The sequence below is a fragment of the Gossypium hirsutum genome, chromosome A11, assembly GCF_007990345.1.
Source record: "Gossypium hirsutum isolate 1008001.06 chromosome A11, Gossypium_hirsutum_v2.1, whole genome shotgun sequence".
In the NCBI taxonomy this organism is placed as follows: domain Eukaryota; kingdom Viridiplantae; phylum Streptophyta; class Magnoliopsida; order Malvales; family Malvaceae; genus Gossypium; species Gossypium hirsutum.
This window is the reverse complement of record NC_053434.1, coordinates 120,368,022-120,390,959: the sequence shown is the minus strand read 5'-3', so window position 1 is coordinate 120,390,959 and position 22,938 is coordinate 120,368,022. Positions and strand designations below refer to the sequence as shown.

The 22,938-nt window shown below is 35.7% G+C and overlaps 1 protein-coding gene, 1 non-coding gene and 1 pseudogene across 2 annotated transcripts; 1 reads left to right on the top strand and 2 right to left on the bottom strand.

Annotated features, from left to right (window-relative positions):
* Window positions 1-360: 360 nt before the first annotated feature.
* Window positions 361-4,000, bottom strand: LOC107912778 (WEB family protein At3g02930, chloroplastic-like; annotated as a pseudogene).
* Window positions 4,001-16,670: 12,670 nt separating this feature from the next.
* Window positions 16,671-16,742, top strand: TRNAC-GCA (transfer RNA cysteine (anticodon GCA)). Its single transcript has one exon. It is a non-coding gene; the product is annotated as a tRNA-Cys (tRNA).
* Window positions 16,743-17,040: 298 nt separating this feature from the next.
* LOC107912776 (uncharacterized) lies at window positions 17,041-20,641 on the bottom strand. Its single transcript, XM_016841101.2, has 5 exons — window positions 20,499-20,641; window positions 19,184-19,313; window positions 18,201-18,294; window positions 17,585-17,665; window positions 17,041-17,385 (listed from the first exon to the last, which is right to left on the bottom strand). Exons 1-5 carry the CDS (start codon window positions 20,530-20,532, stop codon window positions 17,248-17,250), a joined length of 477 nt encoding a protein of 158 aa, XP_016696590.1. The 5' UTR covers window positions 20,533-20,641; the 3' UTR covers window positions 17,041-17,247.
* Window positions 20,642-22,938: the final 2,297 nt, after the last annotated feature.

Here is a 22,938-nt window from a genome sequence, read left to right as displayed (position 1 = left end):
TTTAATTGTATAGTATTTTTTTTATATTTTAAATCCACAAGCAAGATTAAAAATTATCAAGTGTTTCAATTGATATTTAGAAAACAATAAATAAATAAAATGTAAGATTATTCTTAACCCCGCTTGTGAAATTAAGAAAACACCATCACCAATCTATCAAATAACAAACCTATATGTATATATTGAACAAATTTCCCATAACTTCATTAGAAATACACTTCATTATTCAAATCCTATACTGATTTATATTTAACAATTTTATAGTTCATATATTATATTTATATATACTATATAAACACAAAAAACATATACATATACATATATACATACATAAAGATAAAATTTTAGCAATGGTGCATGTCAATAAAGTTTAGTTTCAATGATAAACATGAAGAAAACAAATTGAAATAAGGCTTAAGTTGCCATGTTTTTCATGAATTTAAAATATTCTAAAATTAGGAGATAAAAAAGTTAAGAGACTAATCCTATAGAGATAATATTAAGCAAAACAAATGAACCCAAACACAGTCAGCTGCAAGATAATTATATCCTAAATACCTGCCTGCTTGTAGGGCTATAGGCCATGGCCACGGCTGGTTTCTACTTCTGGTTGCTACTTCCTTTCTTCTTCAGTAGGCTCCCAAATTTATGGAGTAAAGGCTTCTTCTTTTTGTGTTGCTGCTGCTTTGATGGTGAGTTTCCACTATTGTCTATGATTTCTGCTGAAATGTTTATTTGATCAAAGCCCTCGCTACCATCCACCTTTGACTCGCCTTCTTCATCAAAGGATTCTTCTTGTTCAGGTTCTCCTTCTGGTGAGAATTCTTTCTTTTCGATTTTGCAGCTTTCCCACATCTTAAATTCGACCGGATCATCCTTTACTTTTCTTTCATCTTCTTTCTTTACTTTTCCATTCACATTCTCCATTTCATTTGCTTGAAGAGCCTCATCTTTCAAGCCATTGTTTAACTTTGGGGAGTTTTCATTTTTGGGCTCCTCAGGACGCTCTGATGGGATCTCTAACACAGTCTTTTCTTTACTTCCATGCCCGTTCTCTTCCGAGAATTCAACCAACTTAGGCAACAAATCATAGTCCTTGTCACTGTCGGTTAGTTCACCATTTTCCTCGCTTTGCTTTTTTATCATAGCTTCTTCTAACAACTTAGACAACTCCTCAACTTTCTTAAGCGACGCAACTTCCCTAGCACGAAGTTCCTCATTTTCTTGAATGACACTCTGCAACTCGGTTTCTTTATCCAACATGCTCTCCTTCAATTTCATGCTCTCAATCTTGACTTCCTTTACTGCTTCTTGCAGATAAATCACGTTCGCTTCAACTTCCTTTAGGTTCTCTTTCAACCGAGCTTCTTCCTCAGATACAGAAGCTTCTTCCTCGGATTGTTTCAGCAAATTTACCAGCCTATTAATTTCCTTTTCCAGATACGTTTTCTCTTCATCCAATTTTTTTACACAATCTACTAAATGCAGTTCTTTTTCTTCCCAATCGGTTTTGGAATTCTGATATTGATTCTTGGATTGTTCAATGGTATTTGTGAGAAGATCAATCTCATTTTTCGCATCATCAAACATGGTTTCGTACTTCTCATCTGTTGCTTTCAAGAACAACCTTAGTTCCTCTAACTGAGTCTCGTAATTTTCGTTGTCTGTTTCATGAGATAACAGCTTCTCCTTAGCTTCCCTAGCTTCCGCAGAAACTTCATGCAAGGCTGAAGCTAAACCTTCCATTGTTTTCTTGCTCTTCTCTTCCTCATCCCTAGAATCTTCCAACTCGTTAATGAGTTTGTTTTTCTCTTCCAAAAGTGTTTGAACACTCGAAACTGCAACCTTCTCGTTATTTAGAGCTCGGGTCTTTTCTTCTTTCAGTGTTTCTAACTCGGACTTTAGAGACTCAACCAAATTCGTCACTTCCGCATTTTCTTTCTTAGCCATAATAATCTGATGTTCTGATTCCTCGAGATCCCTTCTTTGTGTACCGATCGTCATTTCCAATAGCCTCACCTTTTCTTTAAGAGCAACAATTTCAGATTCCACATCTTGCAATGAATTATTCTTGCTCTCTAGTTGTTTCATGACCGAGTCCAAAGATTCCAATGTAAATCTTTCTAACTTCTTTGCTTCCTCAATTTGCATTTCTAATTCTTCAACCCTATTTCCCCACTCCTCTATTACATTATGTGCGTAAGATTCAGCCATTCTTGCAGCTCCTAGATCAACATTAAGTTGTTCAATGAAAGCCTCCTTTTCCACCAACTCCTCCTCGTAGACCTTTGCTTTCCCAAGTTTGTGTTTCAATGATTCTATCTCTTCCATAAGCTTCGACACCATTTCATTCTGTTCGTTAACCTCTCTTTCACGTTTTGAATCAAGCAATGACTTCAACCGAACCAATTCAGCTGAGAGAATTTCCACTTTCTCAGCATTGATTTCAGCAATCTTGGTAGCATCATCAGCATGGTCCAATGCTTGGTTCTTCATGTCACAAGTCATGGCTAGTTCCTGCTTCACCCTTTGAAGTTCATAAGTGGTCGAGGCAAGAACAGCCAAATCCAAAGCATGTTGGTTCCTCACAGATTCGATTTCTAGCCATTCTTCATCTTTCTTTTGAGCAGCTTCTGTTCCCGTCTGTTCCAACTCAACAGACCGAAACTTCTCAATCTCAGAGCTCTCTTCAGCTTGCTTTCGTGCAACCAAAGCCTCTCTAAGCTTTGCATTTGCTTCTTCAGCCACTTTTTGTGCTTCTTTTAGTTCATCAATTGCTTGTGCTTTCTCTTTCTCGATCAATGATATTTTCTCCTTTGCTTTCTTTAAATCCTCTTGAACCAAGTTCAACTGAAACTGCAATTGAGATCCCCTAATCACCCGTGGTAGCAGTTTCTGAAAACCGAAACCAACCGATAATCCAAATGAAAACCCATTAGTTAAGAATCCTCATACCCGAACCCTATATCAATAAATCTGATATAAATATACTTCCTGCTAAAAACATGTAAGATCAAATACAGCAATATTTGATAGTGTTGACTAAAAGACTTACTTCAGGTGGTGTGGCAACCTTCGGTGATCTATGATCAACTGTAGGCTTCGAGTTAAGAGATAGTCTTTGCGATCGATCAACCGAATGACTAGTACTCTGCAAGGAAGAAGGTGAACCAGGCTCTGGTTTGACCAGTCCCCTACTCACTTTACTTGCCACTCAAGGTGTTGCTGGTGAAGTCTTGCTAGGAGTATCAGATAAACTAGACCTGTATAAAAATGTTCAAAGGCTCATACTTTAAAATCAAAATCCCATTATTTTAAACACAAAATTCAAAGAATATTAACAAAAATTGATGCCAAAATCAAATAAAAGATGGATTTATACATAATTTGGCAAAGAGCAAATTATTCTATTAAATTGATACGTCTATACATATGCACTTTAAATAACAGAGAACAAAATCAACTAAAACAAGACCATAAAAATTGGGTGAAACCCATTTGAAAAAATGAATCAAAGAACAAAATCAACTAAAAAGTACGAACTGAAAGTCTTTAAATTTCAAATTACAATGGAAACACACACACACACACACAAGGCTAAAAGAATCAAAAAGAAGATTAAAATAATCCCAGAATTTACTATAAAAAATCATAAGAACATTAAGAAAAACCCCAAAATAAGCAGGAAAAAAACCCCAAGTCAGAACTACGTACAAAAACAAAAGAATTAAGAAAAGAAGCATGAAGTGATAAAAGAGAAAACCCAGAAAGAACCGTACTTGGATTTAGCAGACATGATGAGATATAAGAAGAAGATCGATGAAAGAAGTAGTTTTTTTTTTTTGTTCAAGAAGCAAAGAGAAAGGAAGGAACTTGGAGAAAGCAGTTGCTACCTAAAATGCTTACATTTTGGTGAAAAAAATGGAATTATAATGCAACGTTCAAATATAACTGATGAACCATTTTCCTTTTTTCTTAACTTATCATCAATGAAAAAATTACTGCAAAACAAAAAGAATGAAAATTTTCCTTATAGTTCCTTTTTTTTTCTGCAACCCATTATAAGGATTTAGGTAAATTACATTATTAGTCCCTCAATGATTAGTAAATTTATTTTTAATAATCAAATTATAAAAAATTACAAAATTATCACTTAATTATTCAATTTTATCTTTTTTTGTCACCGACGAGGTAATAAAATTTTTCCGTTAGTCAGTTAATAGTTGGTGACCAACAAAAAAAACTTTGAATAGTTAAGTGATCATTTTGTAAATTTATATCTTAATTGAATGAATATTGCAAAATTGCAGCATATAACATGTCATGGTTCTTAGACCAACTTGCTATCCGATTGACCAACTACCAGGCCCGTCTCTCCTTACCTCAATAGGTATATAGTTGGCTATTGTGTAATTCACCAATATGATTCGCCGATACACTTCGCCGCCATGTAGGCAAACTCATACTAGGAGGACACGTGCTAGTCTTAAGAGAGAGTACGTGTTAACATGCTTGGGGCCTATTTGTTCTTAGTATGTCACATCAAAGGATCGTATCTTATAAATACGAAAATGGACTCTCAAGTAAAAGAAAAAGAAAAAAAATTAACTCAGCAAAACGTCACATGTAAATGTTTGAATTGGATACTTGCTAATATAAAAAAGAATTGAATAAAGATAGAAATAATAGGATTGAACGTTGAATGAAAGAATAGTTAAAGTCATGCAGAGAATATAAGTTGGAACCCTAAATGTTCATTGTCTTAGGAAGCACAACAAATATCTGCACTTGTGGTGGCCGTCACCCTAACATTGGTTGCGGTTTTCCAACGGCGTTCCTCATGTTCATGTATTTCTCTATGTATTTGGATTGATTGAGATTGAATTTTAGGTAGTTTATGGATTTGGATGAATTTTATATCGTATTGGGTTGGTAGATATCTATTTTCGATTTGGAAGCAAAATAAATAATGTTTCGTATATTGTTACAATATGATCAAGTTTATATATACGTTAACAACATAGGCTAAAACATCAAGAAAATCACAAATAGATTTCATAATTTTATTTCGTCACGTGAATTCTTTTTCTGTGACTGAAAAATACAAGATTCTTTAGAGGAATTGTGAGAACATTTATTTGTTTCGAATTTAGGTGAATATATTTTCATCATTTTAAAAATATTGGATAATATATATGTTGCAGGCCCATTTGCCCGGGCCCAAGAAAGAAATAAAAGGCCCAGCACCCTGGCCCAACAGCCAAGCCCACATCAGACTAGGGTTTCAGAAACTGAAACCCTAGTATCCCACTTGCCGCTGCTCTCTGTCAGCCGCACGTCCCATAGCCATCTCTCCTCCACCTGCTCCCATCACCTCCTTGAACACCTGCAAACATGACGGAAGCAGCAACAGAAACAGAAACGCAGCAAACAGTAACAAAACAACAATAGGACTTTGTATAATCGGCTATAAAGAGCCATTCATTTTCAATGTAAAAAGGGGGGAAACAACACCAGTGAATATAAAAAAGATCAAAATAAAAGGTTGATTCGGTCTCTTTTTCTATTGTTACGATTTTGTTTCCTTTATTTTCCTTTTATTTTATTTCATTTTTGTTGTTTTTCTACAATCTTTCTTAACGAAAACTAAACTAAAAAAGAAAATACCTGTTGGATTCGGAGGCTAGAGTCGGAGCCCTCTTTCGCCGTCACCGGAGTCGAACGGGGAGGAAGGTTTCTTCCTTTTATACTCGGTCCCTCGGTTGAGAAGGCCTAGCCTTCGAGGACACCGAAAGGAGGGTTGGAAAGCCTATTCCGCGCAACTCCGGCCACCGGCCGTGGAGGTGGTGCGACGGAGGCCTGAGTCTAAGGCCAGAAGTCGTGAGGGAGAGAGGGAAGAGGATGAGACTCAGCTTTTTTTTTTTAGGGAAAGGCAGAAAATGAAGCAAAAAAGAAAATTTTTTATTTTTATAAGCATTTCAAAACGGCGCCGTTTTGCGCCATAGCCCCAGGCGTTGAAACGACGCCGTTCCAACCTGACCCGCGCGGTGACCCGACCCGAGGGGAGGGTCCGCGTGTTTTCGCTGGATGGGCTATTTGCGCGCTCAGTCCCTCCAGTTTTAAAACGCATTGCAATTCGGTCCTTTTTGCTATTTCCTTTTATTTTTAATCTATCCCTATAATTTTAATTTTATCTCCATCTGGCCCACTGTTGCGCTGCGTTTTGAGGCGATTGGGTTATTTGCCCATTTGATCCCTTCGCTTTTACGCGCGCTTGCAATTAGGTCCCTCCGCCCCTTTTTATTTTTAAATTGGCCCAGAAAATTTGTTTTATTTCGATTTAAGTCTCTTTTAATCATGTTTTTTTTCTTTTGCTCATTTATTTATTTATTATTATTTTATTATTATTATTCATATATATATGTGCTTATATACTATAATATATACGTCTAAAATTATTACGAATCTATATATTTATAAACTTTAATATTTATCTAATAATGATATTATATTATATATATTCAATATTTTTATATCTATCCTGCTTTTTATTTATTTAATATCTATATATTTATATACGTACACTACATAATATTTATACCCACGCATAAACAATATAATACACGTGCATACGAATATTTTATTTTTATGAGCATTTCTATTTCTTTATTTATGTATATACATGTATTTTATAATTATATACTTCTTTTTTTGTATTTAACTTTATATTTTTACCCCGTATAATTTGCTTCTAACATACATACATATGTATATATCACCATTTTATTCATTATTATAATTATCATTTCATGTTGATTTATTTATTTATCTACATGTTCGTTATTATTTGCTTAAATGTCTTTATTCTTGTTTGTTTATTTTTTATTTTTGTTGACTTCTATTATTTACCATGCATAAAAAATTATAATTTGCTTTCACTATGATTTTGTGTTTTATCTTACTTGATGTAACGATTTTTTAAAATGGCATTTCGTGTTTGGATTCGAGAAAATCGTGCCCTAACTTACTGGGTTTCGATTTTCTCGATGAATCTAAAATACACGAATCTTTTCAAAATCAAGTTTTAAATGATCTCGAAATTTAAAAAAGGGATCGCATCCTAACTTACTGGTTATGATCTCATTTTTAAATTCAAGACGGCTAAAATTTCTTAAATAAACTTTTTCATTCGCGTATCGAGAATTTGAGATATTGTATTCTAACTTACTGAATATGATTCTTTTTTCTCGAATAACGTGAAATATCCTCCTTTTCTTGAAAATTTTTAACATTTTAATAAAAGGATCGTATTTTTAAAATTCTTTTAAATTCTCAATTTTCGACATTAAGACATTAAGTAATCAACTAAGGTACCAATTTTGGGCGTATCGAGGGTGCTAATCCTTCCTCGTGCGTAACCGACTCCCGAACCCGTTTTTCTGAATTTCGTGGACCAAACCTGTTGTTTTAAGAAAATCAAACCGTTTAAAAAAAACAACCACTTTTCAAGGTGATCCAATCACACCTCATAAAAAAGGATTGGTGGCGACTCCCGTTTCACTTTTCAAAACCCAAGTCGACCCCGTTTTTCAATCAAAAAATGGTGTCAACAGCTTGGCGACTCCACTGGGGACTTTAAATAAGAGAGTCAAGCCATGAGTTGATTTTTTTTTTTTGTCTTTTTGTCAAAAATCAAAAACTTAGTTTAAATATACGATCCTTTCATTGTATTTTTATTTATCTTTATTATGATCCTCGTCATTGTGATTCATAATTGCTGTGTTTAAGTTCAGATTTATTTTTGCACATTGCATTGCATGACCGTTGGTCACACCCTTTTTAAGTGGGAGTGAGAAGCTACGCCTTCGTGAGGTTTTCACCTCCGCATGGGATAGTGAATCGCTTTCGGGATACATCCGTACCTATGTCTTCGTGAGATTTTCATCTCCGCATGGCCATAGGGAAATGTATTCCCCTGAACTGAACTCAGTCCGTATGAGCCTATAATGGGTGAGGATCGAGGAATCTGCTGGTTCGGGTACCCTTACTTTAGAACAACCCTCATATAGTAGACTTAGGAACTTAACCTAGGTAGAGCCACTCCAAACCCCTAGTATCTACCTGATTAGGTACTTTTTGTTTTCCTTGTTTGCTTCTGTTTTTTTTTTACTAACCGATCTTGTTTTGTTTTGATTATGATTGCATTGCATTTGCATTTTAGGAAAGAGATGTGGATTCAAATCCAATTACTAAATTAGAAAGCTTGTCATGGAATACGAATTCCATGATAAAGTGGAAAACAATACGACTTCCCAAACATATTCTGAGAAACACAAGAATGGCGAGGGAAGAGTTCGTGACCTTGCTTGGTGGCCTGGGGATTCGAGACGATTGTCCAAAAGCCTTCAACAAGCTGACGAGCCTTATGAAGATGGGCAGATGATGGATCGCAACCAAGATCAAGAAAATGAGCTAGTAATGGCATCTATTGGTGAGATTACCTCAAACATGCGGATGAAGAAAAAATCGATGTTGTTTCTTGGAATATGAGGGTGAGGTCGTACATGTATCCGTTTTATGTAAGGGAATTTGCTTTCTAGAAAAGTTTCCTAAATGTAATTGAATCAGAATCAACGTCTCTTTAGGCATTCATTTCATGCATTTGCATTACATTGCATCATATGCATTAGATTTTCACGAAGTGACCCTAATTATGTAAAATTATTTCAGCTAATCTGGAAAACCAATCAACCAAACATCCTTACGGTACTCGTCGCAAAGCCAAAGAAATGGATCAAAGATTAGAGAAACTGGAGCAAACGCAAAAAGAGATGCAAGACCAGTTACAGGTGCAAATGAAAGAACATATGGAAAAGATCCAGAAAGACATGGCACAAAAGATGAAGGAGTCTCAGGATGAACTAATGACTAAATTGACGCAATTAATAACCAAGGGAGTGGATAAAGGGAAAAATCCTGTGGTTTGCGATGAAGAAGGAAACAATGATGAGCCACTTTTTTCTCCAGGATACACGCCTCCGCAAGCGCAAATTCAGATTGAACCACATCCACGAAGATCTTCTGTTTCAATTAGGCCTCAACACTTTGAAGGTGACGCTTCAATACCGAAGAACCTTCAGGTCAGATCTGGTTCTAGTCCTGACGATAATCTGGTTGTCCCGGACTTCGATGAAGTAGCGGAGAAAGACAAGATGAAGGAGGAGTTACCAAAGCAGTTTGAGGAGAAATGGAAATGGATTGAAGAGAAGTTTAGGGCGATAGAAAGTATCGACGGCTATCGTGGAATAGATGCGAAAGATCTGAGTTTAGTTCCGGATTTGGTGCTTCCTTACAAATTTAAGATGCCGGAATTCGAGAAATATAATGGGACCAGCTGCCCAGAAGCTCATATTACTATGTTCTGTAGGCGTATGGCCGGATACGTCAACAACGACCAACTGCTCATACACTGCTTTCAAGATAGCCTCACAGGGGCAGTGTCTAAGTGGTACAATCAATTGACGCGTATCCAGATTAGTTCTTGGAGGGATTTAGCACAAGCCTTTATGAAACAATACAGTCATGTAGCTGATATGGTCCTTGACAGAATTACCCTTCAAAATATGGAGAAAAAGCCTAATGAAAGTTTTAGGCAATACGCACAAAGGTGGAGGGAGGTCGCTATCCAAGTTCAGCCGCCACTCCTAGAGAAAGAAATGACGATGCTCTTCATCAACACATTGAAGGCCCCGTTCATCACCCACATGTTAGGAAGTGCTTCGAAGAGTTTTTCAGACATAGTCATGAGCGGTGAAATGATTGAAAGTACCGTGAGAAGTGGAAAGATTGATGCTGGAGAAAATAATAGGAGGTCAGACTTAAAGAAGAAGGAAAATGGGGTGAGCAATGTGAACACCTACAACAAATCGATTACACAGCCAAGAAAGGTGATTACTAGTCAGCAAGGTTCATCTAGACAAGAATCGTATGTGAAGCAAGGCACTGAGAACCTTCAATTCACGCCAATTCCGATGTCATATAAGGAGTTGTATCAAAGCTTATTCAACGCACGTATTGTCGCCCCTCTCTACACGAAACCTCCACAGCCTCCGAACCCCAAATGGCACGATGCGAATGCACAATGCGAGTATCATGCGGGAAATACGGGGCATTCCATAGAGAACTGCATAGCCTTCAAGAAACTGGTTGAAAAGCTCATCAACATGGGTGTCGTCAAGTTTGGTGACTCATCTAATGCAGAAAATTCGCCACCCAATCATGATTAACAAATGGGGTGAACGCAATATATGAGAAAGTGTTGGGAGGTTTTCACATCAATACCATATATGAAGGCATAATTGAAAAGGGATCTTGTTAGATGTTCGCCCTTATAAACCTGGAGTGTTCCAAGCAATGGGCTTGTAGAAGAAATCCCTGTAGTTTTTAGAGCTTATTTAGAGTAATGTTCAGAACATTTTTGCTGTTTTTAGCCTGAAGCGATAGAAATTCCTTTGTGAAATAGGCTAATGTCTGAACGTTATTATTCTAATAAAATACATCTTTGCGTTCCTTTTTGAGCCAATATTCTTTCATTCTTTTTATTATTTCATTCTGTTGGATTTTCCTCCACAACATTCATTCATAATCATATTGTAAATAATCATTCATAAATTTATACATTCTTTTGTATATTCCTCGGTGCTTATTATGAGTCCTCAGATATCAATAACATGAATGAAACTGCTGCAAACTCAGATTTTCCACTTGAGTGAGGCATGTGCTTAGATGGATCTCATGACTTTGGAAATGACATAGATAGTAGCTTACCCCCAAACTTATTGAGGATGGTTGAGTAGGAGGATAGACAGATCCTACCTCACAATGAATCACTAGGAATTCTGAGCTTGGAATTGACTTGCCCTAAAAAATGAAGCAAGACCTTGTTCAAAGATGTCTTTGTAGGATCATACCAGGATATGCCGGGTTAAGCACTGATAATGAAATCTGCACAACAACACGATGTCCAAACTCGTATGAATGATACAATTCTTTGCCGGGGCAATACCGTTCTCGTCAATTCAGCATAGCTTTGCCCGTTTGAAGTCGAGTTTCTATTCCTTCAAGATGTTGCTGGATTTTATCCCGATGGAAGAAGAAGATCAAAAGTTTCCAGTTGTAGTTTTGCCCTAAAAGGCTCTATAAAGGAAATTCGATATCAGAGAAGATCCTTTGAAGGGGATAACAAGGACTTGCCTAATCCCAAGAGTTTAGATCCGATTCAAAAAACAAGGGAAAAAAAAAACAAAATCAAAATCAAAATAAAAATAAAAAGAAAAAGAGAAATCAATCAAAGTCAAAATAGAAATATGAAAAGTAAAGAAAAGAAAAGAAGAGGCCAAGGCGAAAAACCAAAAGGGGCGCTTTGTGACCAAAAGTGGTTTTGAGTTGAAAACCCAAAAAGGGTGACTCAAATTTTGAGCAAAATGGGGCATGGACATCACCATTATCGAAGACTTCTAATGGGTATTGCTTCACTATTGAGATCATTAATTACCTCATCAAATGGATAAAGGCTACAGCATGCGTCAATGTCACCATATGCCAATATAGAATTCCAGAGACGATGGTATGGGAAAATGTATTGAACTGGAATGACAACATGATAGTTGAGGGCTGTAATCGGTTCAAAATCAGACATCACAGTTTGTCACTGTATTGTAAGACAATGAAGTTCAAAAAAAAAAAAAAAAGATGAAGAATGAAAATGGAAAATGAAAAGAGTAAAAATGGAGAGGCAAAGGGGAAAACCCGCAAAGGGCGCCTTAGGCCAAAGGGGATCTGAGCTGAAAACCCGAAAAGGGCGGCTCAAATACTGATCAAAATGGGGCATGAGGTGATATAAGCTGCTCAAGTTTTGTTCATGTTGAGGCATGTGTTGATCTTGCCATGCCTGAATCAACAGGAAAGGATAGGCGACATCTTGGGGGCATCGACAGAGCATTGTAGATCTCCTAAACACATGTCAAACTCAGGAAAGTCTTCAGAAAGTTTGTACAGAGAAGTTCAAGCTGCGATATCTGGGGCACCTAACCTTCATACTATTTATATATTGAATCTGTTGTTGTTCTTGGTATACTTCATTCTTTTTCAAGATACGTGTTCCAATCAATTCCTCTTTTATTCTTGCTACCCTTGATAATTCATTCATTTCGAGCTTGCTCTCAAATCAATTCTATTTCATCCATCATTATATTCTTTTTTTTTTTGCAAACATGTTGCATTAGAATAATGATTAATGGACTAATAATACTTTCACAAAGGAAGTTTTGCATATTACTCTGAAAAGTTTCTAAATAATACAGGAACCTGAAACATGACTATTGTTTAGAACATGCCAAATTTGAAGGTTGGAAATTTGAGAAGGAAGAGTCTAAGTTTGGACTTTCTCTTTGGATTTTGTTGACAAATGCATTGATTGAACAAAAGGACAAGATGTCGTGTCAATGAAAAAGCTTAAATAAACAAGCAAGCAATGATCACTAGGCAATAGGAAGAGGTTACCTCGGAGAAGAGAGCCTTCATTTGTGCATGAGTCTTTGAAACGACACCCTGGAAATGGTGTAAGGGGGACCAGAAAGATTAAGATCCTATATCCTTGAATTGTGATAAAAGAGGATTGAGGAAAAACCATATTTCTACCCTTGGATTGTAGAGGGAGAATGATGGTACAAATTTTGTGCCCTAATGGATTAAACTTTAAGGTTTACAGTGGGGGGCAACCAGATTAAGTGTTTCTTTGGATATACCAGACGAGCAAAAAGGCGTTGTAGTACGTCAGTGATAAAACCTTAATAAGTTTTTACGTGATGTTAACCTAAGCATTAAGGAATCATCTTCGTGACATTTTGCATTCATTCAAATGTCATTCATACATATCTAGTTAGGAGCATTTGATTCATTCTGATTATGTCATCCTAATCACTAGGCACAATTAGGTTCATAAAATAGAACATACAGGTCATGTTCCCCAAGGGACAGATCAATGAAGTTACAGATCTTGCCTTCCTGCATTGATAGTGAAGCAGGTCGAAGACATAAACCTTGCCTCTTTCGGTTGTGATGGAGCTGGTTGAAGACAAAAGATCTTGCCTTCCTACATTGACAGCGAAGCAGATCGAAGACACAAACCTTGCCTCTTTCGGTTGTGATCGAGCTGGTTGAAGACAAAAGATCTTGCTTTTCTGCATTGACAGCGAAGCAGATCGAAGACACAAACCTTGCCTCTTTCGGTTGTGATAGAGCTGGTTGAAGACAAAAGATCTTGCCTTCCTACATTAACAGCGAAGCAGATCGAAAACAAAGCCTTGCATCCATCGATTGCAGTGGAGCTAGTTAAAGAAGCAGATCTTGCCTTCCTGCATTAACAGCGAAGCAGATCAAAAACAAAGCCTTGCCTCCATCGGTTGCATTGGAGCTGGTTAAAGGTTACAGATTTTGTCTCCCTAAGCCGTAGCGGAGCAGATCAAAGACAGCAAATCTTATCTTCAAGTGTAGGGAAGCGGATTCAAACCACAAGTCCTATATCCCTGACCTGTAGTGGAATAGATTGGAAATTACAGATCTTGTCCCCCTGAAGTTACAGTGGAGCAGATTGAAGCCAGAGATCTTATCTCCCCGAGATTACAGCGGAGCAGATCGAAGACACTATCCTATCTCCTTGAAGTTACAGTGGAGTGGGTTAAAATAAAGGATCTTATCTCTCTGAGGTTACAGCAGAGTAGGTCGCATCAAGTCTTATTTCCCTGAAGATGCAGTGGAATAGATTGAAAACCACAAACCTCGTCCCCCTGAAGTTGCTACGAAGAAGATAAAGGCTACAGGACGCATCTCTCTAAAATGCAGTGGAATGGATCGAAGCAACAAGACCTAGTGGACTGGAATGAAACTACTTGAAATGGAGAAGTACCAGAACAGGTCAAGACTCGGCGAGACCGGGCAAAATGGGCCTTTCTTAGTCTTTGCTCTGTTATCATTACACGACAACGAGCAAAGAGGGGCAGCTGTTGCAGGCCCATTTGCCCGGGCCCAAGAAAGAAATAAAAGGCCCAGCACCCTGGCCCAACAGCCAAGCCCACATCAGACTAGGGTTTCAGAAACTGAAACCCTAGTATCCCACTTGCCGCTGCTCTCTGTCAGCTGCACGTCCCATAGCCATCTCTCCTCCACCTGCTCCCATCACCTCCTTGAACACCTGCAAACATGACGGAAGCAGCAACAGAAACAGAAACGCAGCAAACAGTAACAAAACAACAATAGGACTTTGTATAATCGGCTATAAAGAGCCATTCATTTTCAATGTAAAAAGGGGGGAAACAACACCAGTGAATATAAAAAAGATCAAAATAAAAGGTTGATTCGGTCTCTTTTTCTATTGTTACGATTTTGTTTCCTTTATTTTCCTTTTATTTTATTTCATTTTTGTTGTTTTTCTACAATCTTTCTTAACGAAAACTAAACTAAAAAAGAAAATACCTGTTGGATTCGGAGGCTAGAGTCGGAGCCCTCCTTCGCCGTCACCGGAGTCGAACGGGGAGGAAGGTTTCTTCCTTTTATACTCGGTCCCTCGGTTGAGAAGGCCTAGCCTTCGAGGACACCGAAAGGAGGGTTGGAAAGCCTATTCCGCGCAACTCCGGCCACCGGCCGTGGAGGTGGTGCGACGGAGGCCTGAGTCTAAGGCCAGAAGTCGTGAGGGAGAGAGGGAAGAGGATGAGACTCAGCTTTTTTTTTTAGGGAAAGGCAGAAAATGAAGCAAAAAAGAAAATTTTTTATTTTTATAAGCATTTCAAAACGGCGCCGTTTTGCGCCATAGCCCCAGGCGTTGAAACGACGCCGTTCCAACCTGACCCGCGCGGTGACCCGACCCGAGGGGAGGGTCCGCGTGTTTTCGCTGGATGGGCTATTTGCGCGCTCAGTCCCTCCAGTTTTAAAACGCATTGCAATTCGGTCCTTTTTGCTATTTCCTTTTATTTTTAATCTATCCCTATAATTTTAATTTTATCTCCATCTGGCCCACTGTTGCGCTGCGTTTTGAGGCGATTGGGTTATTTGCCCATTTGATCCCTTCGCTTTTACGCGCGCTTGCAATTAGGTCCCTCCGCCCCTTTTTATTTTTAAATTGGCCCAGAAAATTTGTTTTATTTCGATTTAAGTCTCTTTTAATCATGTTTTTTTCTTTTGCTCATTTATTTATTTATTATTATTTTATTATTATTATTCATATATATATGTGCTTATATACTATAATATATACGTCTAAAATTATTACGAATCTATATATTTATAAACTTTAATATTTATCTAATAATGATATTATATTATATATATTCAATATTTTTATATCTATCCTGCTTTTTATTTATTTAATATCTATATATTTATATACGTACACTACATAATATTTATACCCACGCATAAACAATATAATACACGTGCATACGAATATTTTATTTTTATGAGCATTTCTATTTCTTTATTTATGTATATACATGTATTTTATAATTATATACTTCTTTTTTTGTATTTAACTTTATATTTTTACCCCGTATAATTTGCTTCTAACATACATACATATGTATATATCACCATTTTATTCATTATTATAATTATCATTTCATGTTGATTTATTTATTTATCTACATGTTCGTTATTATTTGCTTAAATGTCTTTATTCTTGTTTGTTTATTTTTTATTTTTGTTGACTTCTATTATTTACCATGCATAAAAAATTATAATTTGCTTTCACTATGATTTTGTGTTTTATCTTACTTGATGTAACGATTTTTTAAAATGGCATTTCGTGTTTGGATTCGAGAAAATCGTGCCCTAACTTACTGGGTTTCGATTTTCTCGATGAATCTAAAATACACGAATCTTTTCAAAATCAAGTTTTAAATGATCTCGAAATTTAAAAAAGGGATCGCATCCTAACTTACTGGTTATGATCTCATTTTTAAATTCAAGACGGCTAAAATTTCTTAAATAAACTTTTTCATTCGCGTATCGAGAATTTGAGATATTGTATTCTAACTTACTGAATATGATTCTTTTTTCTCGAATAACGTGAAATATCCTCCTTTTCTTGAAAATTTTTAACATTTTAATAAAAGGATCGTATTTTTAAAATTCTTTTAAATTCTCAATTTTCGACATTAAGACATTAAGTAATCAACTAAGGTACCAATTTTGGGCGTATCGAGGGTGCTAATCCTTCCTCGTGCGTAACCGACTCCCGAACCCGTTTTTCTGAATTTCGTGGACCAAACCTGTTGTTTTAAGAAAATCAAACCGTTTAAAAAAAAACAACCACTTTTCAAGGTGATCCAATCACACCTCATAAAAAAGGATTGGTGGCGACTCCCGTTTCACTTTTCAAAACCCAAGTCGACCCCGTTTTTCAATCAAAAAATGGTGTCAACAATATATAATAAAATTTAAATAATTTGAGTGTTGAGGCCTCCAAAAGAAAAGCAGTATGGGTATCCCTAAAATGGGAAATAAGATTATATTTTCTTATATTAAAGTCAAAAAACCAATTATATAATAAAGTGACAATTAACTTTTTGGATCAGATTACAGATAGTAGTATTAATATATTGTAAAATCAACAAATTGGGTCCATAGCTCAGTGGTAGAGCATTTGACTGCAGATCAAGAGGTCACCGGTTCGAACCCGGTTGGGCCCTTTTAATGTTGTAAATTTTGTTGTTTTCACGCAGTTTGTTTCCAACAATTCATGGTTTCATACACTGGCTTTTAAGTTTCTGCAAAAGTAATTAAATAAATAAATTTTTTAAGAAATTTGATGGTATTTTAAGGATTGTCGGATCTCAATATTTTACACGTGTCATCGCATCTATGAAATCTGAATAACTTTATCCATTTGGTTTCATATATGACATCCAAAGATAGCTTCAATTTTACTTATAAGAAATATATATATTAATAATAAAATGGGAATGCATTATCATGGAAAAATCCATATTAACACAAAAGACTTTCACAGCTCTAATTTGCATTCTCAAAGGGGGGGAATACACATGGTTTCAAAAAGCAACAAAATTCAAGTATAATGTCAGAAATGCATAACCCCATATATAATTTTCAATCAACTATGCTATAGAGAACCTAAACATCCTCCAATCCACTGAAACTCAACCATCATGACTCAGCAGTAACAAAACGCAAGTCTCACATGGTAGCTTCTACTTCAGGGTCAGTCTCAGCCGGCACAGTGGGTGTGTTGTTGCTGCCTCGCAATCGTGAGGATACATTATCGATGGCCGCATTGAGTTGGCTGATTTTTTCATTCAGGGTCTCCCTGGTTTTCTGCTTTTGATAGAAGTAAGAAAGGTTCCGAATTAGTATAAAGAGAGTAACAAATATGGATACAGGGCTAAAGAACATAAGATGTATGAAGGAACCAAGGGTTGGGGGGGGGGGCGGGGGCGAGGTCCATGCCTAATGCTTGAGCTTTGTTCCTGTATTAATGGACAGAATAGCAAATAAAGTAGAGACCCTAATTTACCTCTAAACCTCCTTCGTAGTATAATGGTCGCTTTGCCTTACGGAATCCGTATTCATCTTCATTTAGAAGGGATCTTCTAATCTGAATCAAAACAACAAATGAATTGAGGTTTCAACCTGATAACAGAAATTTCAAATAACAACGAAAAAAAAAGAAAACAACAATTCATGGCAAAGAAAGAACAGCAAATAAGATTCCATCTACGTTGCTTCGATTCTTCATTGTTCTTTAAGCATTCATATTTGATGCGTATCCAAACATGTTTATAGGAATATGATATAACAAAGATACTCAAAATACATGGAAAAACTCTACCTATATTCAGCGTTACATCCAAGTCAAAGTAATATAGCATTTTATCGCCTCAAGGTATAATATGATGAGCGACATTGCGGTATTAAAGCATGAAACAACACTATGATAGGATTCATTTAAAAGATATAGATGAACTAGTTAATTTTACTAAGATCTTGTTAAATACTAATAGAAGATGATATTAGCTCTTTCGTCCGAAACACGAATGCACTACTACAAGGAAACTTTTCAGCCAACTTCAGATCATTAATTTGATATATTAAAGTACGAAATTTAGAAACTGAAAGTAAATATTAATCACCTGAGGTGCAAAAACGTATCCCAAAGTTCCGAATATAGCACCTCCTAAAAGAAAACCAGTAACAAAATCACTTCCTCCACCCCTGCTGCCATTGCTGCATATATCAGAGTTAACAACAAAAGATGAGAATACAGAAGATATAAGCAACATAATCAACATATGCAATTCGTAAAATACTACTTGAAATAAACCTAAACATAACACAAGGGTCTATGCTTTAAATTTTTGGAGTTTGAGCATTGAGAGGAGAAGGTTGTTCAGCATCAAATAGAATTTTATTAATAGAGAAATCATTGAATCAACAACTTTAACATCACAAGGGTCTGATAACATATTGTTTGCTAGAAATGATTCTATTTACATCATTCTTCCGAATGAAATCGACAATGAAACAAAAGAAACTCTAAAGAGAAAATGTAATGACCCTGAGAGTTTTGGATATTGATATTACTTGAGTTTTTTAACAATTGAATATCAGATTTCGTATTTGTTTTCCTTATATTTGTTGCAATCTTGTACAACTTCCATGGTGTTCTATTATACAGATTTCAGGTTTAACAAATCCACATCAAGTGGTAGTGTTCTTACCCACTAAGACCCTTTAGGGACATGAGTTTGAACCCCACCAAGGCCAAATGCTAAACATTTCCTTGGTGGACTAGGCACTCCCGCCAAACTCCATGAACCCCTTTGAGCTCACTTCGGAGTGCGGAAGAAAAAACCCGAGATAAAACCGAGCATAGACACCCTAGAAACAATACCTCCGTTGAGGGTCCAAGACCAGTCCAGAGAGCGACCCTCCCTCAACAGACAGCATATGAGCAATCTGGTTTAACCACAAAATCATAACCACTAGAGAGACGACTTGAGTACCAATAACACAATCATAGGTTCAGCTTACCCCTTATAAGCATACTCTTATGAGAAACATGAACATTCATCTACAGCTTATTTCAAGTGGACTGTAATCCAGAGTGACATACCGGTATTCAGCAGAAACTGAAAACTGGTTTTTCGATGACAATGGTTTCCTTCGAACTACCAAACTTGGTTTTTTCCCAAAGGTGCTGGACTTAGTGAACCAAACCTCACGTGCCTTGAGATGAGAACCACCTATAAACCAAAGAATAATAGTAAATTGAGCATGAAGCAAGAACTCATCAATAAATCATTATTGTCATATTTCAATAGCAAACCATCACAAGCCCCAAGACCAGTAGATATGATTAAAAAAAAAAAGAAGCTGCAAAGCATTCATTTTTGGGATTCAGGCATACGATTGCTTTTCTCATAATTATGGCATTTGAATCCTAAAATCTTCTTTTTGTACTTGTGAACCCTAAACCATAAGAATTTAATATCAAGGAAACTCATCAGTAATCCTAAAATTCCTATTCCTAAAATTTACATTCCCAATAATAAAACATATAGAATATGACAGAAGTACATTGCTATTCTTACCAACTACAAGTACATACACGAACATGTTTCAAACTTTAATCGCTCGAACAAATTAAAATTAACAAACTTGAAGCACATCTACTTCTAGTCTTTTTCTTCTTCTTTTTTTTTCTTTTCATGTTCTTTCAAACCTTAATAACATAAACAAACGAAAATAAACATGTTGAATCAAGAAACAAAGTTGAAGCACTTCTATTTCTAGTTTTTGTTTCTTTTTGCTTTCTTTATGAACTTTAATCCTCTAACAAAGCAAGTATTTACTATTTGTTTGTTGAATCTTCATCATAGCAACCTCCGGCCTTTTTTTTTTTTTTTGGATACAACATCTAAACTACCCAGAACCTCTCAATCCCTAAATTAGAGGACATTATACATGCACACTCGTACCCACAATCTCTAGATTACTGCAACAACAATGATAACAACTGAACTAATACTCACTCAGTGAGCTTTAATAGCTTACAATAATACTTGATGCTACCAAGTTTTCAATTTTCCTAAAGCATCAGTGTCCGATATATATTCAAACATGAACATTAAGATATGATCCTTCAAATATATATATATATATATAACAAAACATATCAAACATAAGCAAGCCCATATCAAACATACCCATATCACACTCATAGGACACAAAATCAAAATTTTTATTTTAATAATTGAAGTTTAAAAATTATCTTCATAAATGTAAAAATTGTATAATTTTTTACTTTTAATGAAGCGAATTATTACGTTTTCTTCAGCTAAAACAAAAAAGTTATACAAGAAAAGTAATAATTACACTCGAAAATGAAAATTAATAAAAAGGGGAAATTTTGCTAAAATTGAAAAAACCTGAGATGGAAACCGGAGCCAAGCAAGAAGCCATGAGAGAAGCAGTAGATGAGAAACCAAAAAGATGTTAGCAAGAAACTTTTTTTTTTTTCTGCCAGGGTTATAAAAATCTCTTTAGTTTTTATATTTACGAATATACCCTTCCTATAAGAAAAGATTTTTGGAAGATTTTCTCTTTTTTCTCTAAATAAATTACGAGGAAATATTTTAACCACGTCACTATTAAAAAAAGGGATAAATATAATTTTTAGCCCCTAAATTTGACAATTAGGTTCATTTTGATCCCTAAACTTGGATTTCGTCAAGATTTAATGATGTGATCAATGTTCCTAGAACATAACTGGATTGGCCGATCAGACAAATTGGATCGAGAATCGACTGGTATACTGATCCAAACAAAAGGGTTAAACTAAATGAATTAGGAAACTACTCGAAACTGGTAAAAATTGAAAACGGGGAGAAAAACTAGTAGTTGAACATGTTGAATCGTTTATTTTTTTTAATTTATAAGAATTTTTAATTATTCATTTAACTATTGTCAGTCTATTAGTTGAATTGATCAAACCTATTGAATCTGAAATCAGTGGTCTAATCAGTTTAACCATTGGTCTGTTTATTAGAACATTATACGTAGCATTTTAATATTGTACTACGTCATCACCTAAAAATTTATACAATTTTTTAATTTTTAAGTGATGATGTAGCATAATCTCAGAGTGATATGTCATCAAACTTTTATATTTTTCAAGTTTAGGACCAAATAAATCTAGCTGTCAAATTCAAGTGCCAAAGTGAACCAAATTTTGGGATACAAATTATAGTATCTCATTAAAAATCTTTATTTCTTTATATATTATATAAATATATATTTATTGATTCATTGAGTAATTAGGTAGTTGAAATAAAGATCTATTCATTATTCATAAAATACACCTTAATTAATAAAGTTCAACTTTTTAAGTTATTTCTATTCGAGATATTTCTCTTTTGTTTATGTTAGAAGACATAGAAAAACTATTCAACCTCCACTTTACAATTCGCTCAGATCAGTTCCTTAAAAACGACGACCCTAGTAAAGTTTATTTAAAAGATCATTCTTCAAAGGGTTTCATAAGAGATCACTTTTTCATCATCATCTCATTCAATCTTTTTTCATCTCACCTTAATCTTTATTTTATCTTTTTCAAATCCAAACATTTTTCGAATCGAACAACTTGAATATAATCTTAGTCTGTTTCTCCAGTCATTATTATTTTTTTAAAATTACTCAATTTTTAAAACAAACCTAATTTTTAATTAAACTAGTAATATCATTTACAACTTCGCATCAATAAAAAATCATATAACCTTCTTTTTTTTTCCATTGTAGAGTGAGAAGCGTGGGTTAGAAAGTTTGTCTACCCATCATCCATCACCTAGTCACTTAAAAAGAGTTGTTTGCACCTTGCAAATTTAGATATCAATACCACTCAAACAACCATCTCGTCTCCTTCAACTAAACTCTTCCATTAAAGAAATGTTGGTGTCGATGATATTTTCCTATATGGCGAAGTGTTGGGGTTCAGTCAGTAACTTCCAGGCCTGCTTACTAAGTAATGCATCACTCCATGCTGTGAATACTAAGTCCACCATTGGTTTTCGGTTTCCCAAAGTGAAGTTTCCTCTGATTCGGATCATGACCCCACCAAAACGTTCGCATAATACGGTCAAGCTTTTCTCCCAACAAACTTCGGAGATAGCAAATAGATTGGATTAGAAGATAATACAAACCGAATCAAGGTGCATCAACCAGCTTGGGATAGGCAGTTTGATTTCCTTATAGCTAATTCCAATTGCATCTTCTCAATAAAAGTTTGGAAGAAGATTCTCTTATTTGGGTGACACCCACAATCCCAGCTGGACTAATGATAATTCTGATTTATTAGTAGAATATAGAACTAGTATACTCTCAGAATGCACATTTGCATTGAAAAACCAAAACCAATCATTCTGCGAATAAGAGATGAGATATCAATGGCCTTCCTCGAGCGATTCGTTTGTTCTTCCTCGGCACGAATAAGGAGATGGCACAACAGGAATAGGTAAGAGGATAATGGGTCACCCTGATGCAATCCGTGTCTCAGAGGGCTCCCATTAACTAGTAACATCGACTACAACCTGATATGTTACCATAGATATACATTGCTGAATGAGCTGCCTCCATTTTAAAAAACCGACACAACCAATTTAATCTCCACATATGATATTCAATTCGAGAAGGCTAGATTACCTATGAAATTTGGTTCGAACCGAACCATTACCCACTGAAAACCAACTTTCAATAAACCTTTCAAAGCCGTAACTGTAACACTACTAGTGAGGCAACTCTAACCAAAGAGGAACGGAAAACAAAGGCAAAAAAAAAAAAAAAAAGAAGAATTTCAACGGATAAAAGCATCGG

Coding starts and splice junctions, on each gene's coding strand:
- LOC107912776 (XM_016841101.2), bottom strand. CDS start 20,532: ATGGCTTCTTGCTTGGCTCCGGTTTCCATCTCAG. Junction 18,295..19,183: donor TCAGTTTCTGCTGAATACCG/GTATGTCACTCT, acceptor TGATATATGCAG/CAATGGCAGCAGGGGTGGAG. Junction 17,386..17,584: donor ACTACGAAGGAGGTTTAGAG/GTAAATTAGGGT, acceptor TATCAAAAGCAG/AAAACCAGGGAGACCCTGAA.